The 27,419-nt window shown below is 28.9% G+C and overlaps 1 protein-coding gene across 1 annotated transcript; it reads right to left on the bottom strand.

The window, feature by feature from the left end:
- Window positions 1-5,606: 5,606 nt before the first annotated feature.
- Window positions 5,607-27,372, bottom strand: LOC129972530 (protein singles bar-like). The gene is made up of 4 exons (XM_056086694.1): window positions 27,185-27,372; window positions 11,882-12,064; window positions 9,228-9,368; window positions 5,607-6,647 (listed from the first exon to the last, which is right to left on the bottom strand). The coding sequence occupies exons 1-4, from the start codon at window positions 27,302-27,304 to the stop codon at window positions 6,561-6,563; spliced, it is 531 nt and encodes a 176-aa protein (XP_055942669.1). The 5' UTR covers window positions 27,305-27,372; the 3' UTR covers window positions 5,607-6,560.
- Window positions 27,373-27,419: the final 47 nt, after the last annotated feature.

The raw sequence follows: 27,419 nt of genomic DNA, 5'->3' as shown, positions 1-27,419 counted from the left end.
TTCAGGAAACTGGTAGCGTTCTACACCGAAAGGGAGCGGGAAGACCGAGCACATCCGACGGTATGGAACATTCTCCATAACCGCCTTCAACTGAATGCCTACAAAGTGCAAATTGCGCAAGCTTTACATTTTAATATCATTAATAAAATTCTTTGAGTTGTAATTTACGAATATGTAATCGGTTTTTGAGTAATATTTTTTATTCGAAAGTTATGAGGTACGGAAACCCCGACAATAATTAATGAACACCCTATAGGATGCCCATTAAGTTCTTCCTCACATTCTCTCGAGACTGGCGATAACTAGTGGTGTTAAACTTGTCAACAACTAAACTAAACAAACTTGGTGTCTAGTCTAAAATTTTGTTTTACAATTGTTTCTCTATTTTGTAGTTTATTTTCACCCGTACTTTGAGTATATTTCCCAGTATTTTTCAAGATAGAAATGTTAATACTGTTGCTTACCATCAGATGACGCCGTAAACAATATCATCGTGTAGCTAGTTCATCGTATTTTATTATATCTAGACAACAAGTTTGTGGCAAGGGTTGTCTCTGGTCTCAAGTTGAGGTAGAAAGACCCAAGTGGACGTTCTTTATAAATAAAAATGCGTCTTTAAGCATTGTTTTAAATTAATTTATGAAAAATAAATTTTAATCTATCATATATGTGGGGAAAAATAAAAAACAAATAAACGACTAGCATTAATATGAAAATATACTTATTATAATTAAAGGACAAAACATTACTATACTAACATAAAACACATAAAGATACATGAGCTTGAAATGATTGTCTTAGAGGCTCACTACCTAACTCGCGTCTGCCAATAACGGCGAGAAAGCATCATGTGATGCATGACGCAACATGGCCAACATGGCGCCATACAGGATACGGGATCTGTCAGCAATTTCCACATCTATAAATAATTTTGACTAAGAATGTGTGAATCATCTATATTTGAACAATTTCGAGCACAAAATTTGAAGAATTATTTCATTATTAATCAACAAATTCCTTATTAATGAAAAATTAATGCCATACAACTGTGATTATTCGTTTGGGTATAGTTTTGCATATAAGCCAGTAACAGCGCTTCTACCCGAACAGCTGTTTAGGCATAATCGGATCGTTACTGGACTGCTAACCAAAAAGGTCCCAGGTTCTATCCTCACGCGTCATATACCTCTTCAAATTCCTTAGTCAAATGCATAAAATCGAGCCTTCTCCGAAATTTTAATTCCTTATTTCCATTTTCATTCATTATTTATTTATTATAATATGTTTGAAAGCCACGGAAAAATAAAACTTTTTAAAATATGAACTTTCTTGATTAAAATTCTTAAATTAGAATGTAAAACAATAATACGTTTACAAGTTCGAATTATGGACGGTTCGAACGGTTTAATGAAGTCCAGGGAAATTCCAGAAATACTTTTCTTACAAAATTTACTAATTAAAATTGAATATATTAAGGTTAAATAAAATTTATAATTTTTTTTTCATTTCATTTCTACCACTGAGGAAATCTTGGCAGTTGAAACTTTTATCCTTAGCTTTTTATTTTCTCATATGCGAATTATACCCGAAGGTAAACAATCGTTATTTTTTTTTTAAACAGACTTTGAAACTTTCATAATTTTTTTTTATGTTACTGTTTCTCCTAATTAAAAAAAAAGATACAAAATTATTATATCTGTGGATTTATGAACACAATAATTCAAAATGTAATAATTTAAATAGATGAAATCTGGTGTTTAACCTTTGCACTTAAGTTGTAGATCCATTTTGAAATTTACGCACTATCTGCTTACTAGAGATATATATACAGCATGACCCAAATTAAACAGGAAGTGTTTAGACCTCTCTTAAAAAAACCTATCTGGCCAAATTTCACACAAATTTCGAACACATACTCACCTGAATATATGATTTCAATTTCCGAAAAAAAAAAAAATATTTCGATCCCTGGGAAGGAAATGGCCCTATAATGTAGGCAATTTATGTATCTCTTGAAATATCTAACAATAATTATCAATGTGCACTATCATGTGGAAATGAAATAAATATCAGCAACGAAAAAAATATTTTAATTTGCAAAAATTTTTATTGCAATCACATGAAATTAACTACGAATTGGACAGTATAACTAAAAAGAAGATTTGTGCAAAAACTTTGTTGCTAATAATGGAAGCACTCTATTATCTCAAGACACAATTCGATAAGTCCCGTCTCTTTCCTTAAGAAATTGCATTCCTGCACAATACACCTCACAGCAGAACATAAATTATTCGCTTAGAGATAGGATATGTGATGTGAAATTTTGTATTTTAAGAAAACTAATTTCGGTACATTGCCTGTATAAATGCAGATTCTTAAATATCCTCACAGCTGAGATTCACAAGGATTAAGATCGGATGACCGAGGGGGGGGGCAAGATGGTGAAAATATTCTGCTAATTGCAATAGTGAAAATATTCTGCTAATTGCAGTGTCATCTGAAAATTTTTTCTGTAATATTACTTTAATAAGCAACGCGATGTGTGGAGTTGTACCCTATTGTATGAAGACTGTGGCGTGATTACAGTTGTTGAAATGTTGGAATGGCAATTTTTTAGAGAATCTTCTAGAGCGAATGAAAAAATATGTCATTGGCTCCAAGACTTTTATTTACAAGGACCAATGACGATAATGAGTTGAAACCACACCACACTTTAGGCGCATGCAACAGAATTTGTTGTCGAACAAAGGGATTTGCAGCAGGATAACTATAGCATCATTTAAGTAAAAATGAGTTACTTTAATCCCCAATACTGCTAAGGCATTAATCGTCTATTATTACTCGAGAAATAAACATCAAAGCAAATGTTCTCCGCTTCTCATTATCACAGAAAGAAATTACTGAGTGTGAGTTATTTTAAGTAAACAAAACTTCAAGACATTTCTCACAATTGACCGTGCTTTGTTAGCACAATATGCCCAACAACATTGAAACGAATGTCTTCATGATATTGGTTGATGTTCAAAATATCGAATAACAACGTGGAGATATTGTACAATATCTTGTGCTAATCGGGTATATGACATGTCTATGCATAGCAGATAAAGTTCCATTTTAGGCCGTAAAAAAAGGATGATGATCGATTGCATAATAGATTTTAATGGAGAAAGAGGTAAGAAAAGAATTACAGGTTGCTAAGCTCTTGTTCTAAATTGCATTTAATCGACGTTCTCTAATTTAATAGCAATTCGCTGAACTATATTGTTCCAAACATTCTTAAAAAGGGGAGAAACAATTTTTAGTGTATTTTTACATATTGCCAACGATGCCAAGTCATCAATATAAAAACAAAACAAGATGGCTGCTGAGGCAAACAATATAACAAAGGACTGTCAATGTAGAGATTACATATGATTGTTTGGGTTACCATATTGGCGACAAGATGCACATTAAAACAACAAAAACTAAATATTAGTGCATTTATTTCATCTTTTAAGAAAATATACTTTCTTCTTGGCATCATTTTTCCATGCTACGCCACTTAGAAAACAATCTGAACTAAAACATTAGAAAAAATCTAGATCAATTGCAAAACATTCAGTTCTCAGAAACTTATACAAACAAAAACAGTGGAATATTTTGCAATTCCACCCCCCCCCCCAAAAAAAAAGGTAAAAACATAGATATTTTTCTTTTGCCAACTCTAGAATACTTATAGCTCCCATACGTCCGATTAGAATATCTCGGAAACCGGTATATTTTGCAACTTTCTTGAAAAACGCGACATTAAACCAAGGTTAAAACTTTCTGTGAGTGCCCTCAAGGATATCATCTGCCTTGCACGTGCTATTAGGGTGAAGTCGATTTATCCCCAGAGAGATATGCCTGATGCATTTTTTTTTTTTATACTGAAGTTAAGAAGAATTTTTGTGCCCGACTTTGAAAATGAGATTCCATGTCACGCTTTGAGCTAAGTTTGTTATCGTAAGTTTGTAGCCTCGAATTTCAATTGGTGCTCGCGGAATCGTGTGTTATAAAAAAAACTAAACTGCCGATATTTAAATAAGGGAATAAAAGCAAGCGGGTTGTCTATTATGGAATAGAATTTTAAATTGATGGTTGGAGAATTATGGTATGTTTTTAAACCAAACATACAAAGATAGCAACTTATTTACCTACTGTTTTTAGCACCATCAAAATAGAATGTATTACTCTATTTAGAGTCATTTTGGCCTAAAAAGATATCAACAGTGCATATCTTTTTAATATAAAATAAATAAACGCAAAAAGATGAATTTTAACGAACAACGAATTTCACTTAAAGAATTTGTTCTTAAAGCGTTTCAAACGAATTTTTCCCTCCCTTCAGATCGAATTAAAGATTCTTTTCATTTTTAAATTGGGAGAAAAGTATTTGTCAACTGTGATGCCCAAACTTCATTCGTGCACCGAATTATGTCGTTTTTAAAATTTATCTAAAATAAAGTCGTCATAAAATTTATAAATCCATGCAAAAGGGATTTTAATTCCATGAAGAACTTAAGTGCTTTATGGATTCTTAGATTAATAAATACGAAAACATACTTCCGAAACTATAGGTACCATTTTATTAAATAACAGATATATTTGCACAATTAAGGAGTTAAGTTAAAATTCTCCATTTCATAAAAAAATTTAATTTGACTTTTACGTTATTAAAATATTAATTAATATTTAAAAACAAAAGTAAGTATTCTCAATAAGGCTTCTATTTTTGCATTGTTGCACTTGGATTACAGCAAAAACCTTAAAACTATTTCATTAATTTCTCAAATGGATGTTTTAAAAAATGTTGTCTGTCGAATTCCAATATCTTTAATTTTTCCATATGAATGTATTTGCAGACGATAATGAATTCATTCTTATGAAATTTATTCCGTTTTGTGACAAATTCACTTCGACTAGAAGCAGACGATAATAAATTCGTTCTTATGCGATTTATTCGTTTATATAAAAAATTAATTTTGGCTAGAAATAGAACCTTTGTGGAATGATTATAAATGCATTGAATTCTGTTCTCGATAGCTGTGAATAATTTCTTCTTTGTCTAAAATGACGAATATTTTGATGTTATTTTATATTAAGTGAATTTTTCCCAATTATAAGGCAAAAAAAATTAATATATTTCAGTTTATTATTCTAATAAATTATCGGTTCATTCTTCAGGATTTTAGTACGATTTTTTGTGTCGTTAACATATAGTTTTATTGTATGTTAAAAGTACATAAAAATATTTGCGAGTTTTAAAAACTTGCATTTATTAATTCAGCTGATAAAAGTAAATAATCACTTCCAAACTGTTTTTTTTAGCTTTCCAAATATGTCAATTTAACTATTTAATAAAAGTTTTTATCCAAACAAAAATTTATTAATTACATTAATTTTTGGACTTTAAGATTATTTCTTTTAAAAAATGAATAGACTAATTTTTATATTTTCTTTTCTTAAAATATTTCATTTACATGGAGTATTTTAAGAAATTTACACTTTTTATACAAATAAAATATTTAAACGTTTGGAGTATTTGACACAACTTGTTTTTATAAATGTTTATTAAACACCACAGTTACAAATGTATTCCAAAATAATAAATAATTAGTATCAAACTAGAAACACACAGAAAAATTCAGCAAACACATGCATTATTTAACACTAACTCATTCACCACAGCAAATACGTAACATTTTTTTTATAACTTGCTTTAAAACTCTAGAACAAGTTTTATGACAGCCAAGCTACAAATATCAACCAGTTTTCACTTAAGTTCCATCAAATACACCCGTAATATAGAATGTGTGTAATGCATATATTCTACACAGAGTACGGAATTTATTATAAATTTAATTATTAATTATTATAAATTATTATAAATTTGTTTTGAAATGCATAATGAAGTCTATTTCTCAATAGAAAAATCTGCATAACTTTTTAGTAGCAGTTTAGTAATTAAAAAAATTTAGCAATTAAAAGGCAGTTTAATAATTAAAAAAGCAATTTTACATAAAGAGTGAAAAGAAATTTTTAACCTTTTTGAAGCAGTTTAGCTCAATATTCAACAAATAACTAGGCAATGAGAAGTTAATTCAATTTTTATAATAAATTCAAGAGGCATAGCTAAAATAAAATAAAAATACAATTAAAAATGAACATATAGATCGTTTGCCATTTTAATTAGCAATATTAATATCAAGAAAATAAAATTAGCTTTTAACTTTTTCAGGTATTGTTTGCATATAAATACTTTTTCCTTCTGCATTTGTCAGTTCATTTTATACTTCTTTTGTTTCAGACTTTTTAAGATTCGTTTATTTTACAAAATCGATCGTTAATAATTTCAATAAATCGTAATTCGTCGTCGTTTCGATTCGATTTTAAAACAATATCAAAAAGAAAAATTGATTATTAGAATAAGCATTAAAAATAAATAAGACAGAATAAATATAATAATAATTTGTTTCGGAGAATTAGATGAATTTTGTAGTTGTACGCAGGAGAAAACTGCAACTTCTTTCTGACTTTTTTTAGCGAGTAAAGTGAATACTTCGGAATGTTCGATAAGCACAATAGGCATCGATGGCATGAATAAAAGAGCATAAAGAACCAAACACCTGCAAAAGAAAATAGAAAAATAAAGCAGCTTTTTATGAACAATTTCACAACATACCCATGAAAGAGAAACAAGAAAAGTTTAAAAATCTAAAAGCATGTTTACTCAAAATATTTAAGCAAATTTGATAAAAAAAATTTTCAATCAAATATAACTTTTCGATTAATTCCTGTTCTGGTTAATTCATTCAAGATTAAGGTGACAATTTCACCAGTACAAAAGTTGCACACGAAATTTCTTTAAAAGTTCATGTGTGAAAATTTTGTTCTAGTTAACTAGTATGAACTATTTATTGATAAGTTAAAAGGGAATCAATCTTCGACATAAAATTCAAATTATGGACAATTCCATTTTAATAAAACTCAAAAGCTATTATTTTTTGAAATCGAAAAACATGCATTTTTGTGGACCATAAATGTTAAAGGAAGTGCACACTTTAAAGCTTGAAATATTTTTTTTTAAAGAAAAGTGTGTAGTTGTATTGACGTCTAAAGTAAAACCTTCAAAATGACAGGCATGGCATAGAAGGTAAATTTTATTTCTTTCATGAAACTCTCAGTCAAGGTCGTGCAGTAAAGAAAAGAAATTGTGCAATTCAGGGAAAAAAATATTGGGTGAATTTTGCAATGATAATAAATGTGTCCGAAAATGGCATCATGTCCATCCCAAACTTCGTATAGAATAGCTTAAAGGAAAATATTATTTGAGGTTTCATTCATCCTCAAAATGGCGAATTAAATCGTCAGCGGTTTCCTTTTTCCGTTTCCTTTCTAAAAGTCAATAATAGTTTTTTATACATCAATTCTCCTTAGCTTGCTTTTAATATCGAATATTTCCGCTCTTTATTCTATCAATATTCTAGTTTTTATCTGAAATAAAACTTGCAATGGCTTTAAATCAATTTCAGGATGAAATTTTCAATGAAGTTGTTGTATTCGTAAGAAAGAAAATTTTTTTTCTTTCACTTCTTATAAATAATTTAAAAAGTATAACACTTGTATCAAAAAAGTATTGCAGTCGCCCAAAAATTCGATCTGGAGATTTTGATAAATCTATATGTTCCAGACTTTTCTAAATTTCATAAAGCCATTTTTTTTTATTTTGTCGCTTACGAAATATATCAAGTATTGTAATCGCCCAAAATATGACCTCAATATTTTGCAAATTTTCGCATTTTAGATTTCCCTCAGTCCAGTGGCGGAATTCGTTATTTTGCTTGTTTCAGCAATTTATATTATGAGGTCTTTCTTGTAATAAGATGGACAATTTAGCTTCACATTTCAGTACATTTTGAATATGCTACTGATTTCTAATAATTAAGATTTCTAATTAATTAAGATTGATATTTTTTTATTTTATTTGTAAATATGTAATATTTGTTTTTATGTACTTATTATGATTCCAGACTGTCTGGCAGCCACTTTGCATATAGTATTATCGAATCCAATATCCAGTTTTATAAATAATATAATAATTAAGAACGCAAGCAAACCTGCAGGAACCTAACCAAATATATTTGATAAAATGGTAATGTTATTCTAATGTTTCATCATTCATAAAATTTGTATCTTTTACAAACTTATTTATTTTGCGACTAGAAAATAAAATGTTTAAATCCATCTATTTGCTGTTCCTTTCCATTCTTGCGATCGTAGGTAGATGCTTATTTAGAAATTCGCCCCTCTGAATCTCAAATACATGTTTTTGAAACAGTCTATTTATCTGCTTGTGGTTATGATGCTTCAAAATTGCTTTGAGCTACAGGGATGAAATTTGGCTAGTCGTCCAAACACTCAAGTTTAAAAATGTTTTGTTATATTTTGGATGAAGTCCGTCAAAGGAATGGGCATCACACGGTTTGTATATTCGTGTGTGTTTTAACACAATAATTTTTAACATAACTGCGTAGATATTTTGTATGTGGTATTGGACTTGTATAGTTAACAATTTGGTATACGATCTTCTGAACAAAATTGTTGATAAACAATCCCTTTCTTCCACAGATTCCTCCCTTTTCCTCAGACTTTCTCTTTTTCTATAGATCTGCATTTGTATAAAGTCTGCGTACCAAACTTCGAACATTTAGCCATTCTGTTCAAGCATTTAGTTGGTGCAGAAAGCTAATGGATACTTCAGATCCTATTCTTAGGGAACTCCACGAAGGTAATTTTTTTTATGTTTTTGTATAAAATATGGCAAGATATAAAAAAAAATAGCCATTTTCTTCCGTTAATGCAATGTCTGAAATACAGGCATTTTAATGTTTAAATTTGCTTAAAAAAATAGAATAAAATCATAGCTTTTTAGCTGATGAGTGAAAGAGTTAGTTTCTTTTCTTGAAATATGAAACTCAGAAAAATGATTAATGTCCTCTTTGAACAGGGACATCATGCGTAATCTCCTCCCCTTTGGCTGACTTTTTTTCTTTTCGCTAACATAAAAAATGATAAAACGTCGCCAAAGCCCCTTCGAAAACAAACAACTGTATTGAAACGAGGAAACCTTGAAACTAACAAAAAAAAGTCGCCAAGAGAGACAGTGCAATGCATTATCATCATCTCTGTATCAGTTTCCAACTCACCCCAGCAGTCATGAGAGCCGGATAGGCCTGAAAGTAAGGAATGATTATGTACATCGGCCACAAGAAGAACGAGGTGTGCATCAACAGGAAGCCCGAGCCAACCGCATACAGGACGGACGCTGTTGCGTTCTGGAAAATTTCCTGCAATAAATGAAAATAAATAAATAAGTTATAGGGAGCATATTATACTGTTGGCATCGTTACTATCAAGTCGTCAGTCATAAAAATGCTTTTTACTGAGATGTTCTCAGCATTTATGACATGCTAGTTAGCTTTAGTGACCAACTGATTTGTAGACAATATTGGTTTCGTTTGATTTCCACTGAATCTGTTATACCTAATTTCGATACTTATGATTCCTAAAAAAATATTTTTAATTATCAAACTGATATAGACATTAATATCGTGTTATTTTAGCAGCCTTATATTTATCTTGCGTATTTTGAAAATATATTTTCTTAATGGAATTCTTACATTGATAATGTTTGTACGCTGTCTTTAATGTTAGTTTCTTATTCCTCAAATAAATTGAGCAGATAAAAGAACATAATCTTGCTTTAACTTTCAACAGTCCAAAAGAAGGAAAATTACACGATTCGATATATGATGGAATAATGAAAAAAATTTTGAATGTCATTGCAACAATGAAATATATTGATACAAAATCTTTTTTTAAAGAATTGTCAAAGTTAAGGGGAAAAAAATTGGATTTTCAGAAAAAAAAATCACACGACCAGTAAGTTGAATATATATGTAATGATAGCTCTTAATCTAATTTAAATCCTAAATAATTTCCTATTTTTTTTTAATCTTAATTTACCTCATATTAACTTCATTCTAAAATGCTCTCTTATTTCCTGATCCAATTCCGACTTTTTATTTAATTACCTTTAATACGCGCTTTAGAAAACTGAGGACTTCAACATTTTCTCGCGCCACCTAGTGAAGGGATAAAAATCCCTTATGCTCACAGCATTCCTTTAAAGATACCTAAGATTCCCTTGCTTAAATGGACACGTGTCAAAGAAATCTCTATGAGAATCTCATAATAAAATCACTGAAGGGGAAAATTTCTGTCTCTTTTGCTCTTGTTTCCCGATGTAGACTGACGCATCTTTTAAGATCGGTGTTTCTTGTACAAATTATGTCTCCGGGGATGAAATAAAATTCCAAACACTTTTCTTTTCGGCCACGCACCCTGTTAAAATTATGTTTTACATGTATACATCTAGAGATATGTTAACTCTGGCTCGAAAAACAGGCCTCTACTAATCGGATTATATATCAAATCAAATATCTCTCTCAGGCCCTAGGGGAAAGCCCGGTTGAGATTAATGCTTAGAGATGGCTCATATTACAAGAAACACACACTCATTTAACATAAACGAATTTAATGAACTGAACGAACGGCTGGGCCGCTGTACATCGATGAACGCTATTACAGTACTGAATACGGTTTTAATAGCGGCAATCAGATAACTTCTTAGTGACTGCTGAGTGATGACACGAGCGCCGCCAGGATGGCGCTCCGGACACCACATACATGTACGTATAGCATAATTTTGGCAGTTTACGTGGCCGAAAGGAAGATACTTTTTGAATAAATTTCAATTTATTTTACCACGGGAGGCATAATTTTTACACAGGAAGCAAATACTCACATTCGAACCAGAAGACAAGAGCGGAAGTAACAGATTTTTTTCCATTTAGTGGTTTTATTACTAGATTCCGATAGGGATTTATTTGATACCTGTCGATTTAGGAAAGGGAATCTTAATCTTTTAAACATCTACATTAGCACCTGGGATTGCTATCCCTTCGCTTGTGGCGTGAAAGCCAAAGAAAAGGGATTTTTTTTTAGAGGGCGTGTTGGTACTAATTAAATGAAAAGTGGGATTTGAACCGGAAAATAAGAGAAAATTTTAGAAGGAATTTAACATTGGTTAATTTAAAATAAAAATAGGTAATCAATTGCGATTGAAATTAAATTAAAAGATGTTATTATACGCATATACACACAGAGAGACAGATACAGAGGGAGAGATATATATATTTAATTTTTAAATTGTGTAAAAATTATTTCTGTGCAGCAATATTTTTTGGAAGTTAGGACGAAAAAAGCGTCATCCTCTGATTTCATTTTTGATCAATTTGTGGTGGTAACTTCATAAGCCAGGTAACAACCACCGGAAAGGAGTATACACTTTTGTCTAGTGGCTTTGTTACTCGGGTATGAACCCTAACGTTGCGAGTTCGAACCTCAAGAAACTTGCACATTGGTGACCCGGACGTGATTTGAACACGCAATCTTCTGGTGATCACGTCCGGGTCACCAATGTAGCGGTTTATTAGGAGCGAGGATATAACCAGGGACCTTGTGGTTCGCAGCCGTGTAACAAGACAAAAGTAATACTCATGTCTCGTAGCTGTTAACTCGTAGCTTATACTCATGTCTCGTAGCTGTTAACTCGTAGCTTATACTCATGTCTCGTAGCGGTTTATAAGCTTTTCACCACAAATTAAATTCTGATAAAAAAAAGTGTATATGAAATGCGTCTCAAAATAGCCTCCGTTTTGCTTCTAAGCAAGACGTGGATAAAACTAAATCAAACTAAGCTACATCAATTTTTTTCTGTTGACGTATATTAACTTACAAGAACTGTTGTTCTGATAGCTCTGTATGTGTGCTCGGATATGAGGTAACAGAATAGGCTGACCGATGTAAAGAGGAGGGCGGCCGAAGAATTGACTAGAAACAGTGGATAAGCAATGCCCAACGTCATCCAGACTGGTGTTCCGTAAGTAATCATCAGCCCCACGCATATGCCGCCAAACAGCTGAAAAAAAAAGAAGAAGAAAAAGAACAAGAAATTTTTATATCCTAAGTGTCATTCTTTAAAATTCAAAATATCAATTTTTTTTTAAAAAAATATGCTGCTATGTTCAAATTTTTTAAAGATATTCAAAGGATTAATGAAGTGAATGAATGTCCTGCTGAACATAATGAAGAATAGTATGTAATTGACCAATTAATCAGAACCGGTTTTATCTCGATTGGATAAAACCGATTCTGATACAAACAGCGCATGTGCGTATCTCGTCATTATAGATATTCAAAACTTCCAGTCGCAGAGAAAAATTGTCTTCAATTGAAAAGGGATTGTACAGAAGGAATTCCATCAGCTTAATTGTACAACTATTAAAGAAGAATATGTTAAAGCTCTTAACTGTCGATGAAGGCGTTATATCAGATCTTTCTAAGGCCAATTCCTAATGTTCCAGCATGACAATGCCCCACTCAAAATGCTAAAGGGAATAACAAAAGGAGGTTAGCAATAAATATTTCTGTCTTTGCATGAACGATGTCCAAAATGCATAGAGTAGTTACGTCAAGGGAAACACCAAATAATTTATCTTTACTCAGCTTCCATATCTAATCTTATCTTTCTACCTTTACTCTTTCTTCCGTAGTAAAATAAATCCCGGAACTTTGAACATCGCAAAATATGATATTTCTAATGCAAAAATACTTTCAAATAAAATATTAAAACCTTTCAAATAATAATTCAAATAAAATACATAAAATCCTTTTATTATCCACAGTTTTATTTTTTTAAAAAAATAAAATTAAAATGAGAATATCAGTAGCACCAAACGATTTCTATTTCTTGTAAAAATTAAACTATACCAAACGATTAATATAAAAACTGAGGAAATGTAATCTTTTTCTTTAAGTGATTGATAATTTAATTTTTCTGAATGAACTTAGCTTTAATTCCATTTGAGTCAATTAAACAATATCTATTTTCAAGAAAATCCATTAAAATAAAAAAATTAAAAATAAAAATAGAAATTTCAAAAAGCATTGTGAGAGAAAATCGGAAATTAATAAAAGCAGTGTTATTAAATAAATGCAAGTAACACTGAACGCACAAATACATATTCATCCTTATTATACCCAAAAAGTTAGATAAAACGCACAATTGAGAATTTTAGTGAGTTCCTTCAGAACCAGTTGTGTCCAAAAGCGGTTACTTATAAAGATAAAGACTCATAAAAAGAAAATTCAAAAAATATTTACAAAAATTCGGAAAATAGAAATTAAATATTTTTTTTATTCTCTTCTCAGAAGCCTTGATAAATGCAAATATATATATAAAATATATGAAAGTTAAATTTTAAAAAAACTCGCCTAACTATTATGATAACAATATTTGAGTAAGATATAATCAATATTATGAAAGATTTATTGACTTAGATTATTTAAATTACAATCATGGCTAATTTTCTAATTTCGTTGCATTATCAGTAGATGTAATGACTTTATCAATTAATATAAAGCAACCTAATATTTGTTTCAGAAACGAATAACATTTTTTTTAGTTGAAGGATAAGAGTTTTATATACAAGAAAAATCAAAATAGTAATTTCATTTTTAAAAAAAAGATTCTGCTCCTCTGTATTTACTTAAGTTTGTCGGCACCCATTGGAATTTTTAGTTGGCTACGAGCCACCCCGGTTGGGTGCCCCATTGACGCTTCAGCTGATACCGCAGACGATATTTCTGGTAAGTGAAACTAAGCGATAACCTTTAGGAATTCTTTTTTTATTATTATTATTCTTTTTATTTTTATAACTATTAACTTGAAATTAAGCATGCTAGCTAGCGGAAGATCGGTTTTATCGTTTCCAAAAAGAATGAAAGGAATTTCTTCAGTATGCATCAAGTCCAATAACTTCTTTTACTTCAAATAGTACACAGACCTTGAGTTTTTTTTTTTTTTTTTGAAGTCGTTAAACTTAGCCTTTCTGTGTTAGCTTTTGGAACTTTTCGCAACTGTTTGGCGCAGTTGCCGTTCGTGTTTACTTATGTTTTTAATGTGTCTAATTTTTTCCACTAATATTTGAATTGCATTATTAATTTTTACTATTGCTTGTTCTAAATTTATAGATATTGTGTTAGTGGAGGATAAAATAGAACAATAGAAAAAGCAAACGATATTTTTAAATTTAATGTTTTACTTATTATTATTAATCCAAATTAGCAGATTTGTTTATTTTATTTATTTGTTGATAGATTTAATTAAGTAAAAAGTTTAGATGAATTTAAACATTGCAGTAGGATGCACTGAAGTGATTTTATCTTAAGAATGAGTATTTTGAGCACAAATTAATTCAAACTGTCTTTCACGGAATTTTCACACAGAATTTTTTAAACTATTTAATTTATTTGTTAGTTAATTAATTTTAAATTTAATTAATTATTAATTAAATTTTTACTTAAATACATGATTATGAAATTTAATCAATAAGATAAAAAAATGGAAATGAAAAAAATTAATTCCACTTTCTATTGAAATTTGTTTAATAAACTGAAAAGCATTTCGAAGAAAGTAACACAACAAGCAGATGAAATAAAGTGAGTTGATATTTTTACATACATGAATTTTGTTTCACAAAGTATTTAGAGGTTTTTTGCTAAAAGAAGCCTTAGTAATTTATAAACTTTCTACTGAAATAAAATCTTAACGTTGTAGGGAAGTTTTTCGATTTATGTATCTAAGCGGAAGAGAGTAAAGTTTATGGCAGCTACAAAGTACTTTAGAAAATTATATTCCTTACTTTATAAGAAAGTAAAAATATACGAATGTAAGATAAAACACCGAAAATAAAATTTAGTAAAACTTAACCGATTTGGTCGAATTTGTAAAAAAAATGCGAGAACTGGTAGTAAAACGTTTGTCATTAAAGAGATTAAGCCTATTTCAGACTTAATTAAAAATAATATGTCATGATCAATTAAATAAGTATACGAAATAGTTAAACAATTTAACGCAATATTTTTAACTTAAACATTATAAAAAAATTATAATTTAAAAAACAATTTTATTATCTAAATATTTTTATTTATTTAAAAATTATTATCAACTCGTATTCTAAAAGCATCTATTAAGAAATTTTTATTAGTTTTTAGTTACAGAAAGTTTTCTAAATTCTATTATATGAATCTATAATTCAAATAGAAAACATTTCATTTTTACCTAAGTATTGGTAATTCAGAATAATTGTATATATGATTATGGGGAAAAAAACAAAAAATACCATTATGATTTTTCTTTATCATTGGGAAATGATTGTAGTTCTTTATATTTTATGTTTCCACCCACTTATAATTCAATTAAAATTGGGCTTTAATTTATAAGTATATTTCAATCTTTCTCCTTGAAAATGAATTGATTTATGCCTCTTATTAAAAAATTTTATTTTATATGGAAAACACATTTTACATTTGCCAGATTTTTTTATTATATTGAGATTTCACTAATAAAAATGATATAACATAGAAAAATGAAAGGTAATTGAAAGAAAATGTTTGTCTGTCCGTGAACTCAAATTCAAACCTCTTGCTCTAAAAATCATAACATAATAATGATTTAGTTTTTATTCGTAGATTCGTTTCTTCATCTAATTTAATTGCAACAATACTTGCAGTCTAAGTTTAATGCATCATGCAATTTACAGAAAAAAATATCAGCCCCAAAACAAAGCCGTTTGAATATTAGCTAATAAATAGTATGTGGTGGACCTGCTTTCATCAAAATTACGTCACAGTTTAAGTTGCGTGATCCTGCAAGCTGATTTACTATTATACGAGCAAGAGATATTATTCTACTGCATTTTATTATACTGCAACTGTATCTTTTTTTTCTTCTTAATGTTTCCGTTAAATAAAGATGTTATTTTGTTACGCCGTCATTGAATTTAAATATTATAGACAACATCCATATTGGTGACCCGAGAAGCAAATGGAAATCACATCCGATTTTGAAAAATAATTAAATGAAGTCATCAGAAAATTCTGAAAAAATGGCGAACTTGAGTGTTTAACGTAAAACAACGTTATCTATCGCTCTTATTCGAAGCTTTCGAAATCCATCAAAATCCTCCGTACTCCATCTTCAAAAATGATACGTTGATAAAAAAGAAGAATTTTTTCTGCTTACGATGGTGAGAATATTTTGAAAATCCGTCCAATTATTCAAAAGTTATAACCAAGTAAAAATCTTCATAGACGGTAATTAGAACACTCTCCATTGAAGCAACTCAAGTAAAAAACTGGGAAATACAATAAGACTTTTTCATCACTGAAAACCTCTCTGCATCAAATGAAAACAATATGTAAGTTGCCTTTTATTGTGTTAAAAAAAAGATACAGTTGCAGTATAATAAAATGCAGTAGAATAATATCTCGTGCACGTATAATAAATAGTAAATCAGCTTGCAGGATCACGCAACTTAAACTGTGACGTAATTTTGATGAAAGCAGGTCCACCACAAGTATAATAAATAAATAAATTCTGTTTAAAAATTTCATTTTTTACGTAGAGATTGTATCATATTCTTTTTACCCAATTTAAATTAACTGTAGTTGCGACATTAGTTAAAACCAGATGTTTCCATAATTTCCGATTCACTTGGGATGACAGCCTTTGTAGCTAAAAATCCCTAAATCCCCCTCATTGGCTGTTTAGAATTTACGAAAAAAATGTCGATGCATAGTAGACAAAATACAATGCATTAATTACTTTCAGAAAGGTGCAGGTTTTTTTTCTGTAAAAATTTGTGGCAACAACTGCATTTCACAATGTGTATTTATGGTAATGTTCCCTATTATAAGATAGTTTCGAAAATTTAAATTGATTAAATTGTATTAGAATCTAATAAATTTAATTAAAAAACTGTTTTATATTTCTGTTAGAGTAATGAGCAACAGAATTATTATTTTTCCTCTTCTTGTTCTTAAAATTATTGTTTCTTTAAGTCCCTGCCAGATGTCGTCACGGGAATAGAATCAACATTTGATTCAATTAATCATTAACTGATAATTAAGTACTATAATAAAATAATGCTTATAAAATACTTTACAGTATACAAAATTTAATATCTCTAATGCAATAGAAAATAAACGTAAAGGAGATTGCAAAATTTATCTTTATAAAGATAAAGCAAGTATAGTTAAAAAAACGTTTAAAAATAGTTAGACTTGATTAATATTTTACAGTGAAAATTGTTGAAACACCATTCATTCTCTTCGACCTTCAGACAAATAAACAACTAGACAAAATCTAATGATGTTTGTTTTAGTATTGCCGTTGATAATGACAATTTGCTGCAAAATTTCGACACTTGTCTTGACTGAAATTTGATTCATTATTTATTTGGCTCTTAAAATGGAAGTACAAGATAGATAAAATACTTGCTTGATTTAGCAAAATTAAGATAAAAAAATCGAATGAAAAAAATTATTTCAAAAATTTGTATGCATTTAAAAAGTTAGTCCTAGACCTGTCTTAGATTTGTCCTGAAATTTGCAAAAAAAAAATGATGAAAAATTAAGCATTTCGCGGCTGAAGTCAGTTCTCATTTCAATGCTCCAGTTTTAATAATAGATCAGTTTAATTATACATTTCAGTAACTTTTTAAAAATGAAACAAATTATTAATATGCCGAATTTTTTTTATACTAGTAACTATATAAAAATATTTATGCTTTTATTTTTTAATATTATCGTAGTATGTATGTAATGTATATCTTAGAAAAAATAACTAAGAGAATAAAATTTTTGGAAAGCTGAATAGGATTTATAGCTCATAATTTGCTTACTTGCAAATAAAAGCATTTAATTATTATTACAGAATGTAAGGAAACTATCAAAAACTATAACATTTATATACAGGGTGTTTATAAAGTCCTGGACCCATTTTGATGTTTAATAACTCATAAAATAATAAAGATAGATTTAAATTAATAACATAAATGGTTAAATAGACTCAAAAAGTTTCATGACCCTTGTCAAGGAACTTCCACGTGTGCCCACTTCGTCGCACGGAGAATAGCAAGTCGATAGTCAATTTCACGTCAGGTAGCGACAAGCATGTCGGCATCCACAGAGCCATTTGCGCACATTATGGTGATTAACAATGCCAGAAACATGAAAGGATGCTTCATCGGAGAACATTATGCTCTTCAGAAAATCAGCAGCATCTTCTATCCTTCTTAGCATATCTGTTGCAAAGGCCATCCTCCTAGGCCTATCGTTCGGTTCCAAAACTTGAACAATTTGAACTTTGTATGCATGCAGTCTTAATTTTTTCTTAATAACCTTGTACACCGTCGAAATTGGCATATCCAATTCTGTTGCCGCTGATCTCACAGATATTCTAGGATTGTGTAAAAATGTCTCTCTGACACGCTCAACATCAAAATCACTTGTGCAAGGACTTCCGGAACGTTTCTTATCTTCGATACTTCCAATTTCTAGAAAATTCTTTTTCCACCGCAAGGTGCTGTTTTTGGATGGAGGATCTTTTTGGTAAATTCTTCTGAAATTTCTCTGTGCTTGCACTATCGATTTCATTTCTATGAACCACCATAAAATCTGTGCTTTCTCTTGTGGTGTATGCATTCTCCTTAATATCCGCTCGAATAAAACATCACATACAAAAGTACTAGATAGATAGAACAAACACATCAAAAGTAAACATAACATTGCAATAGTTGCCAAAAACAAAAGAGAGAAAAATGCAATTAATAAGCAGACAATATTTAGAAAAGTACAGATATTTAGACTGGAAAATGAAATTATCTGAAATTAACCACACGCGCAGACGATATTTACAAAAGTAAAAATATTCAAACCTGAAAAGGAAAATATATGAGTTATTCCATCAATAAATGCCATAAGTTTGTTTATATCTTTATTATTTTATGAGTTATTAAACATCAAAATGGGTCCGGGACTTTATAAACACCCTGTATATTATATAGTTATAATTTTACAGGACATAACAAGATAATGACTTATAATTGTTTGTATTATATGAAATATAATACAAACAATTAAATGAAAAATTAATATTCAAATAAATTATCAATAAATAATTAGTTAACTTTATTTTAATTCATTTTGATTTTAATAGTTCAGTATAAATACAGTCCTAATATTTTATAATTTATAGAATTAATATTTTTTACTTATTTATTTGACAATTAGATTAATAACATTTATTTTAATTGACTTTTCTGCAATCCTCAAAATTCCAGCCGCCCTGTATAATAGCCTAGCCTGTATATTCGGAAACTAGCCACTGAGAAAAACCCTATCTTTCTGATTTATTTTCCAACTACATTTGGTAATTGCTTTACCAGAATGTAAGCCTTTGTGATTATGATTTGATTCCAAAGATGCAGAAATCACTTTATGGCATTCACTACCGAACATTTTCAGATATTTTTTTAAGTTATTGATTATTCTTTCCAAATACATAATCGAATTTCTACTAATTCAAGCATTTCTCTATATGGAATTAAATTGCACACAATACTGGTGTTCGGTAAATATCATAATCTGAACCTGTTAATAGACATTTAGCAGGCGATTCCTTTTCAGACATTTTATAACTGCTACCATTTTTATTTAGTTAAAATATTATTAAAAAGTAAAAGCAAACGATTTTTCTTTGATAAACATATTTTATTAATATTATTTCGTTTATTTTTTTGTATAATAGCTGATGATCAATTGTAAACCTTTCTGGCAATGTTTTGTAAGATATGCTGTTAAGTTGAAAGAATAAACAAGCCGATGGAATTCTAAAATGCTTGGAGTATTATTTTACTTTTAAGAATTTAATATGCTCTGCAAGCTATAGTTTGAAGCTTAAGAAAACGGGTAGTTTTCTAGAATACGTGCAAAAACTGGTTTCTGCACTAAATGACGTTTTAAATTAGTCTTTATGTTATTGTTATATCTGTTGTTATGATGTTGTTGTTATATGTTTACATAGAAAGAACATACATTACTAAAATTAACAAATTAACATTAGTAATATAAGATTTAAAATAATACTAGTTTAATTTTACACTTCTATTACCAATTCACTTATAAGGCAAGTCGACTGCATTACTATTTTCTTTGGGGGTAAAAAATCCGCCATACCAGACACATGCACTTTTTGAAGCCATGCATCCTTCCTTGTTTATAAATAGTCTGCTGACTTGCTGTGGTTTTTTAGCCTTTAAAATAAACAAAAATAACAGCTGGGTATGTAGGGAGACTGAATAAAACCTCATTACGATTTTAATAAAATTTTGATGACGCTATTCAACAAATTTATTATAATTTTATGCAGCTTCAAAACCCTGAATATCAAAGACATTCACGGTTAATTTTCAACAGCCCAATCTAAAATCTGTTCGACTTTCTTTTTTTTTTCTTTTAATAATGAAGTTTGGGATCTCAAATGATTGAAATCAAAGTTTAAAACCTAAAAATGCTAGCAATTTGTTTTTCCGTGATACAGAAGTAGTTGAAAATGAACAAAAACTGTAACTTGGCAATTTTTGAGGATTTTAAAACATTTCAGATTATATCTTGAGATGCAAATAATAATTGCTTTAAAAAAAACGCGGTTTAAAAAAAATTATTTCTATTTCTTTTATTTAATGTGATTTGTAAATATAAATTTTTGCAAACGATTTTTTGTTAACTTCTTGAATTACTAAAGTTGTGAAATTTTGCATAAATTTTTTGTTCTGGATGATAATGCAGAATATTAATATTTATATCATATTTAACTTTTTTATTAATATTTATTAAATTTGAATTAGATTTGTCGAGCACTATATGGTAATGAATTAAAGAAAAAATTTTAGTAAATTTCAAAACGTTTATAAAAAGATATAATGAAATATATTAAAGAATAAAAAAAAAACAAAGATATATTTCAATAAAAGGAATAATAATTTCTTTTGAAAAGTCTTTCGATACGAGCTGTTTTAGTTAAACGAAATCGTAAAAGCATGAGATTTTGAAGACATTATTGAAAGAAAATGAAACCATAAGGAATATCATAAAAATGAATTATTATTGAAAAATTCAAAAAATATGTTGTAAATGTGGTTAAAATTCCAGTTAATTTAAAATTTTTAACAAAGGCGCAAATACATTTGTAATTATACAAATCCTTATTTAAAATTGATAATAATACACTCTAATTTAATCCTATAATGCATTAATTTAAATGTTTATATAGTATAGATCTTAAATTTGGATAAAAAAATTTAGACTTTTTTTTTATGTTACCTAAGGCAAACAGATTAAATCTATCACATTTCCTGCTACTGGAATACTAATAGTAATTATATTACTAATATGATTTAAATTTTGTAAAATTTTTATTATATAATTCAAATTTGGGTTGACAAGAAATTACTTATATATACTTACACATTACTTATTAGAATAAAGGAATTAGAATTATTTTTGCTCACAACGCTAATTATATAAACAGTACATTTGTATTAAAAATAATCAAACGATTCTTTGCAAATTTTAATTCCACGTACAGTGTTCTTTAATATGGCTCTCTGCAGTGTTATTAAAGAACTTAGTCAGATGGACCGCTGCGGTATTTGGTATCAGAGATATATATGCTTTATCAATGATAATGCAATCAATTTTCATAAAACGTATATTTTGGGATTTGAACATATATACGTTTATTTTACATTTAAAAATCAAAGGCTGCCTAGCTATAAGTTCTAATTATATTTTTACTTTTAATGTACCTAAAACTATAATACAGCCTTCAGTCCAATTAAAAGCTTGGATGAGACAGCACTGTCTGAGAAAATGAGAGACAAAGAATATACCCAGGATTGCTTGGTATAATTCAGACAGTAAGGGATTTCTGATGAACCAGATTAGTAGTTAGCTACTTGGGGCGGATGAGTTAAGAGAGACAGAAAGGTGGTAAATTAAAAAGACATTATTTGCTTAATTGTCCAATAAATAAATTTGAAAACAATACAAATTCCACGAAATTTAAAATATTAGGAAATTATTACGAATCTCAAGTATAATTTATCAGGGTTCTACCTGCTTCATTACATTCATTTAGTTATGACCGTATTTATAAACGCGGACTGTTTACTTAAATATAATTGTGTTGTTGTTGTTTCTGATGGCACTTGTCATAGACAATCCCGTTGACAAAGTTAGCGAATTTAAGCCGAATATTTTGCGTCTCTTGTTTTTCAGCAGCAGTATCTAGGGCCAAGAGTACGACTTAGCTACACACACATTAACTTTTTACGAGGGCAGACTTCATTCATGCATTTCATTCACAGATCGTAATTTAGACCTAAAAGAGAGAACGATCACCCCTGATCCAGTACCCCCAGTATTACTCTCGATACGGTGGACCTTGTGGCTACGACAGATTTATATGTGCACCAGTCACCACACACACGGAGAGTCTTCGCCTGCCGGGTTCGAACTCACAACTCAAGAGATGCGAATCCAACGCCCTAACCAACCAGGATATCTCGGCGTATATTATTGCGTATAAACACTGATAGAGTGCATTCATGTATAGTAAATTAATAAATAAAAAAACATATATTTTCATAAAATTACTAAAATAAATCCAAAACTTCTTAGCAAACTCTCCAATAAAGGTCTTATCCTCTTTCACCGCATAAAATTATTAACTTTAGGTAAGACCGCAAATGTCTTGCATGGCATTAGTGAACAATCGTTACGAAATATAGATCTTTGGCGTGAATAGAAGGTTTTTAGTGAATCCTTGGCGATTTTTTTTGGCTGTTAATTCCTGGCATTTAGCAATATGTACCCGAAAATCTAATTCGTGATTTAGACGCGTTATTTCCAACTAATTGAAAAAAAATATGTGACACAGAATTACTTCTACATTTTAGAATTTTACGAAATATGGATCTTTGGCTTGAATAGAATATTTTTACTCATCCAATCTTGCGAATACGTATTTTGAACACCTTTTTCATATCCAAATGGGACCAAAATTTGACAAGGAACTATTATTGCAGTCACAAGATAACACATCGAATTTCAGTGATTTAAATCACTGTGTTATGAGTTATGGTTACATGCATACGAAAATACAGACTGACAGACGCCCAACCATTTCATAGATTTCGTCCAAAATTTGATAAGGAGTTATATTTTAGATGCTAAACCTGTGTATCAAATTTTATCTACCTAGCTTTTTCCATTTTAGAGTTATCGAATTCATTTGTAATCGAGCGGCCAGATAGACAGACTTCCTGTGAATGGATTCGTTCAAAATTTGATAGAAATCTATAATTTGGGTCGTAATTATATACACCAAATTTCATCTGTGTAGCTCAAATTATTCTAAATTATCATGTTCACATACACAGACTGACTTGACAGTCCTCCCTGTGTTTTTCGAACACAGGGAGGACTGAAATAAAGTGATTCATTAAAATATATAGATATCAAAATTTTCGGCTATTGCAATATTTCCTCTACACTTCGTACACGAGAAAGTAAAAATGTATTGAAATGTGAGAATAAATTGACTAATTTATTAAAATAATGGTTCAGTAATGTGCACTGACAAGAGCCACAAAGTGCCTAAATTCGCAACTGGATTCAGGACATTTGGTTCTTTGTATTTAGAGCTAGTATTGTACGTTGAGAGGAATTATTTATTCGAACTTTACTTTTTAAAATAAAATTTTAATTATTTTATTAAATATAACTCTTGTACAATATGCATTAAATATATAATTATAAAATATTCTTTTATTTAATAACGTATATTATTAAATATATTCTTTTATTTAATAACTTATATTATTAAATATATTCTTTTGTTTAATAAATTATATTAGTAAACATATTCTTTCTGATATGAATTATTTACTGACAAAAATAAGAAAATATAAAGAATTTCATTCAAATTCAAAACAAATCTGAGTAGCTTCTTCAAAAATCAAGATACTCTTTTTACGTTTGGACATCTGAAATTCTTAATAAAACCAGAGAAGAATGGAAAAGATATACAGACGCACAAAAGGAATTTTGTCGATAAATATTTAATATTCGCCGAAAGTCATACGAAATAGGTCTATACATAGTATTACTAAAATGTTAAGCACCGCAATAGAAAGGTTTACAATTAGTTGAGTCATGTGTAGGTTATATCCTTTAATAAAGCATTGTGAAGCCCAATGGAGATTAGATATTCTGAGGCATACAGTGCCATATTAAAAAGAATAATTTCTTCCAAAAATTTTAATTAAGAAAAATCAAATTTAAGAATAAGTACTACAAGCAAAAAAAAAAAAAAAAAAAAAAAGAAGAAATGATTTATATCTTTAATGTTTAACTGTTTTAATAAATGATACATATTTAACAACAGGTAGCGATTTTGATAAAAAAAAAGGAAGTAAATGAAATAAAGTAGTAGTAAATAAGTAAGTGAAGTAGAGTAGTAAAGTAAAATAGTAAAAATGATTTTAATTTCAAAATTTTTAAAGTAAGTGGCTACGTTAAAAAGAAGATTTTTTTGCGAAATTAAGAATTTTTTTTATTTAATTTTCTTGATGTTTGAATAGATTTCTTTATAAAATCGTTTAAAATTTTGCTTCTAAAAATCTATATTTTGGAAAGTTACACTGACTTTTATATTTGTATTTACATATGCTTTAATGCGTTTAATGCTATTACATTTTATGCTATTTTCTCGAATTCTAATCTTTGTTACAATTTTTTAACAAAAAAACCTCATAAATTAAAATTTAATGCATGTTTTTTATTCAAACTTGGCATAATAATTTCTCAATATGTTCTGCAGTTCCTGATTCGGAGAATAAGTAATCTATTCACTTAAAAATGTTTTATAATTGTTTTAGTACTTCATAATGTGAAAAAAATGGAAAGTTTTCTATTATTTATCAGTCGAACCCCAATATTTAAAGAATGGATAGAAATACAACTTATTTTTTTGCTCAGGAACTAGATAATATATTTCGTAAGCTATTTTGCAAACTTTTAATCAATTCATTTGATAAACATGTAAATTAGAAGATTTTTGCTTAATGCTTCTTTTTTATCCAAAAAAGGCCATGTTTTGCAATTAAAATAACACTTTTTGCCATTTAACTGGTATATTTTGATTTTTCATAGATGTTTCAAAAATATAACTATTTTTGAAGGTTTTTCAAAAAATTCATTCCGAACATAGTCGTATACCAAAAAAAGTTTTAAATTAATAATTTCATAAGTCAAATTGAATTCTAGAATTAAACAACTTTCGGAATTTTAAATGCAGAAATTGTCGAAGAAAGTTTCAAATAAACAAAGCAATTTATATTTAATGCGTAGAATTTTTTTAAAATTCAATTGTTTTGATTGGATTTATTGTGCAGCAATAAAATTTTGAAATAAATTAGGAAGATTAAAAATTATTCGTTCGTGATAACTTAGACCAAACAATACCAGAAGTTTTAAACAACTGCAAACAATTCAGAAATATAAATAATAACGATCTCCAGCTTTAACTCGAATTAATAGAAATAAAATTAAATTATAAATATTTTAACATCATATAAGTAGAAAATTCAAGAATCCAGAGATAAATTCGAATAAACAAAGCTCAAATTACCAAGTTCCTTTGTATGCACTACAAAATTCTAAGATCACTCAAATTTAAATTACAGATATTTTAATTTCATATTAGTAGGAAACTCAAAAATCTATGAATAAATTCGAATAAAAAAATTCTCGGATTACCAAATTCCATTGTATGCACTACAAAATTCCAAGATTACTCAAATTTGACTCACAGACATTCGAATTATTTAATTACAGAAATTCGAATAAAAAAAGATCGGATTACCAAGTTTCGTTACATGCTCTACAAAATTCCAAGATCAGTCAAATTTAAATTACAGATATTTTAACATCATTCAGTTGGAAACTAAAGAATCTATAAGTAAATTCGAATTAAAAAAATTTCGCATAACCAAATTCCGTCGTATGCACTACAAAATTCCAAGATTACTCGAATTTGAATCACAGATATTCAAATTATTTACTTACAGAAATTCGAATAAAAAAAGTTCGGATTACCAAGTTTCGTTACATTCTCTACAAAATTCCAAGATCAGTCAAATTTAAATTACAGATATTTTAACATCATTTAGTTGGAAACTGAAGAATCTATAAATAAATTCGAATAAAAAAAATTTCGCATTACCAAATTCCGTCGTATGCACTACAAAATTCCAAGATTACTCAAATTTGAATTACAGATATTTTAATATCATATTAGTAGGAAACTCAAGAATCTATAAATAAATTCGAATAAAAAAATTTTTGGATTCCAAATTTGAATTACTCAAATTTGAATCATAGATATTCGAATTATTTAATTACATAAATTCGAATAAAAAATGTTCGGATTACCATGTTCCGTTGTATGCACTACAAAATTCCAAGATTACTCAAATTTAAATTACAGATATTTTAATATCATATTAGTAAGGAACTCAAGAATCTATAAATAAATTCGAATAAAAAAATTTTCGGATTACCAAATTCCATTGTATGCACTACAAAATTCCAAGATTACTCAAATTTGAATCACAGATATTCGAATTATTTAATTACAGAAATTCGAATAAAAAATGTTCGGATTACCATGTTCCGTTGTATGCACTACAAAATTCCAAGATTACTCAAATTTAAATTACAGATATTTTAATATCATATTAGTAAGGAACTCAAGAATCTATAAATAAATTCGAATTAAAAATTTTTTGGATTACCAAATTCCGTCGTATGCACTACAAAATTCCAAGATTACCCAAATTTGAATCACAGATATTCGAATTATTTAATTACAGAAATTCGAGTAAAAAATGTTCGGATTACCAATTTTTGTTGCATGCTCTACAAAATTCCAAGATTACTCAAATTTAAATTTCAGATATTTTAACATCATTTAGTAGGAAACTCAAGAATCCATAGATAATTCAGAATTAAAAAAGTTCCGATTACCAAACTCCATTGTATGCTCTACAAAATTCTAAGATTCACTCACCAATTCTCCTAGTTTGCATAATCCAGGTTGTCTAGATAGAAATTCCGTATGTAAAGCGCAACACACTTTTCTTTGACTGCTGACCGGTGTCGTGGTCACAGTGATCGGAATAGAGGGCATGCTGGAACACGTGTTAAGGGATGAACCAGCTGAGCGGAAGCTCAAGATGAGGATGAAAGAGGCAGGATAGGAAGAGATTGACTCCGGAGAGGAAGAAAAAAGTGTTATTGGCAAA

Source organism: Argiope bruennichi, chromosome 6, assembly GCF_947563725.1.
Source record: "Argiope bruennichi chromosome 6, qqArgBrue1.1, whole genome shotgun sequence".
Classification (NCBI taxonomy): Eukaryota; Metazoa; Arthropoda; class Arachnida; order Araneae; family Araneidae; genus Argiope; species Argiope bruennichi.
Note: the sequence above shows the minus strand (reverse complement) of the source record. Positions and strands in the feature narration are given on the sequence as shown.

What these genes read in the sequence shown, in the direction of transcription:
- LOC129972530 (XM_056086694.1), bottom strand. Translation starts at nt 27,304, where the DNA reads ATGCCCTCTATTCCGATCACTGTGACCACGACACCGGTCAGCAGTCAA. An exon ending in TATGCAAACTAGGAGAATTG is followed by an intron (nt 12,065 to 27,184) that starts GTGAGTGAATCT and finishes TTTTTTTTTCAG; the next exon opens with CTGTTTGGCGGCATATGCGT. An exon ending in CTATCAGAACAACAGTTCTT is followed by an intron (nt 9,369 to 11,881) that starts GTAAGTTAATAT and finishes CATTTATTGCAG; the next exon opens with GAAATTTTCCAGAACGCAAC.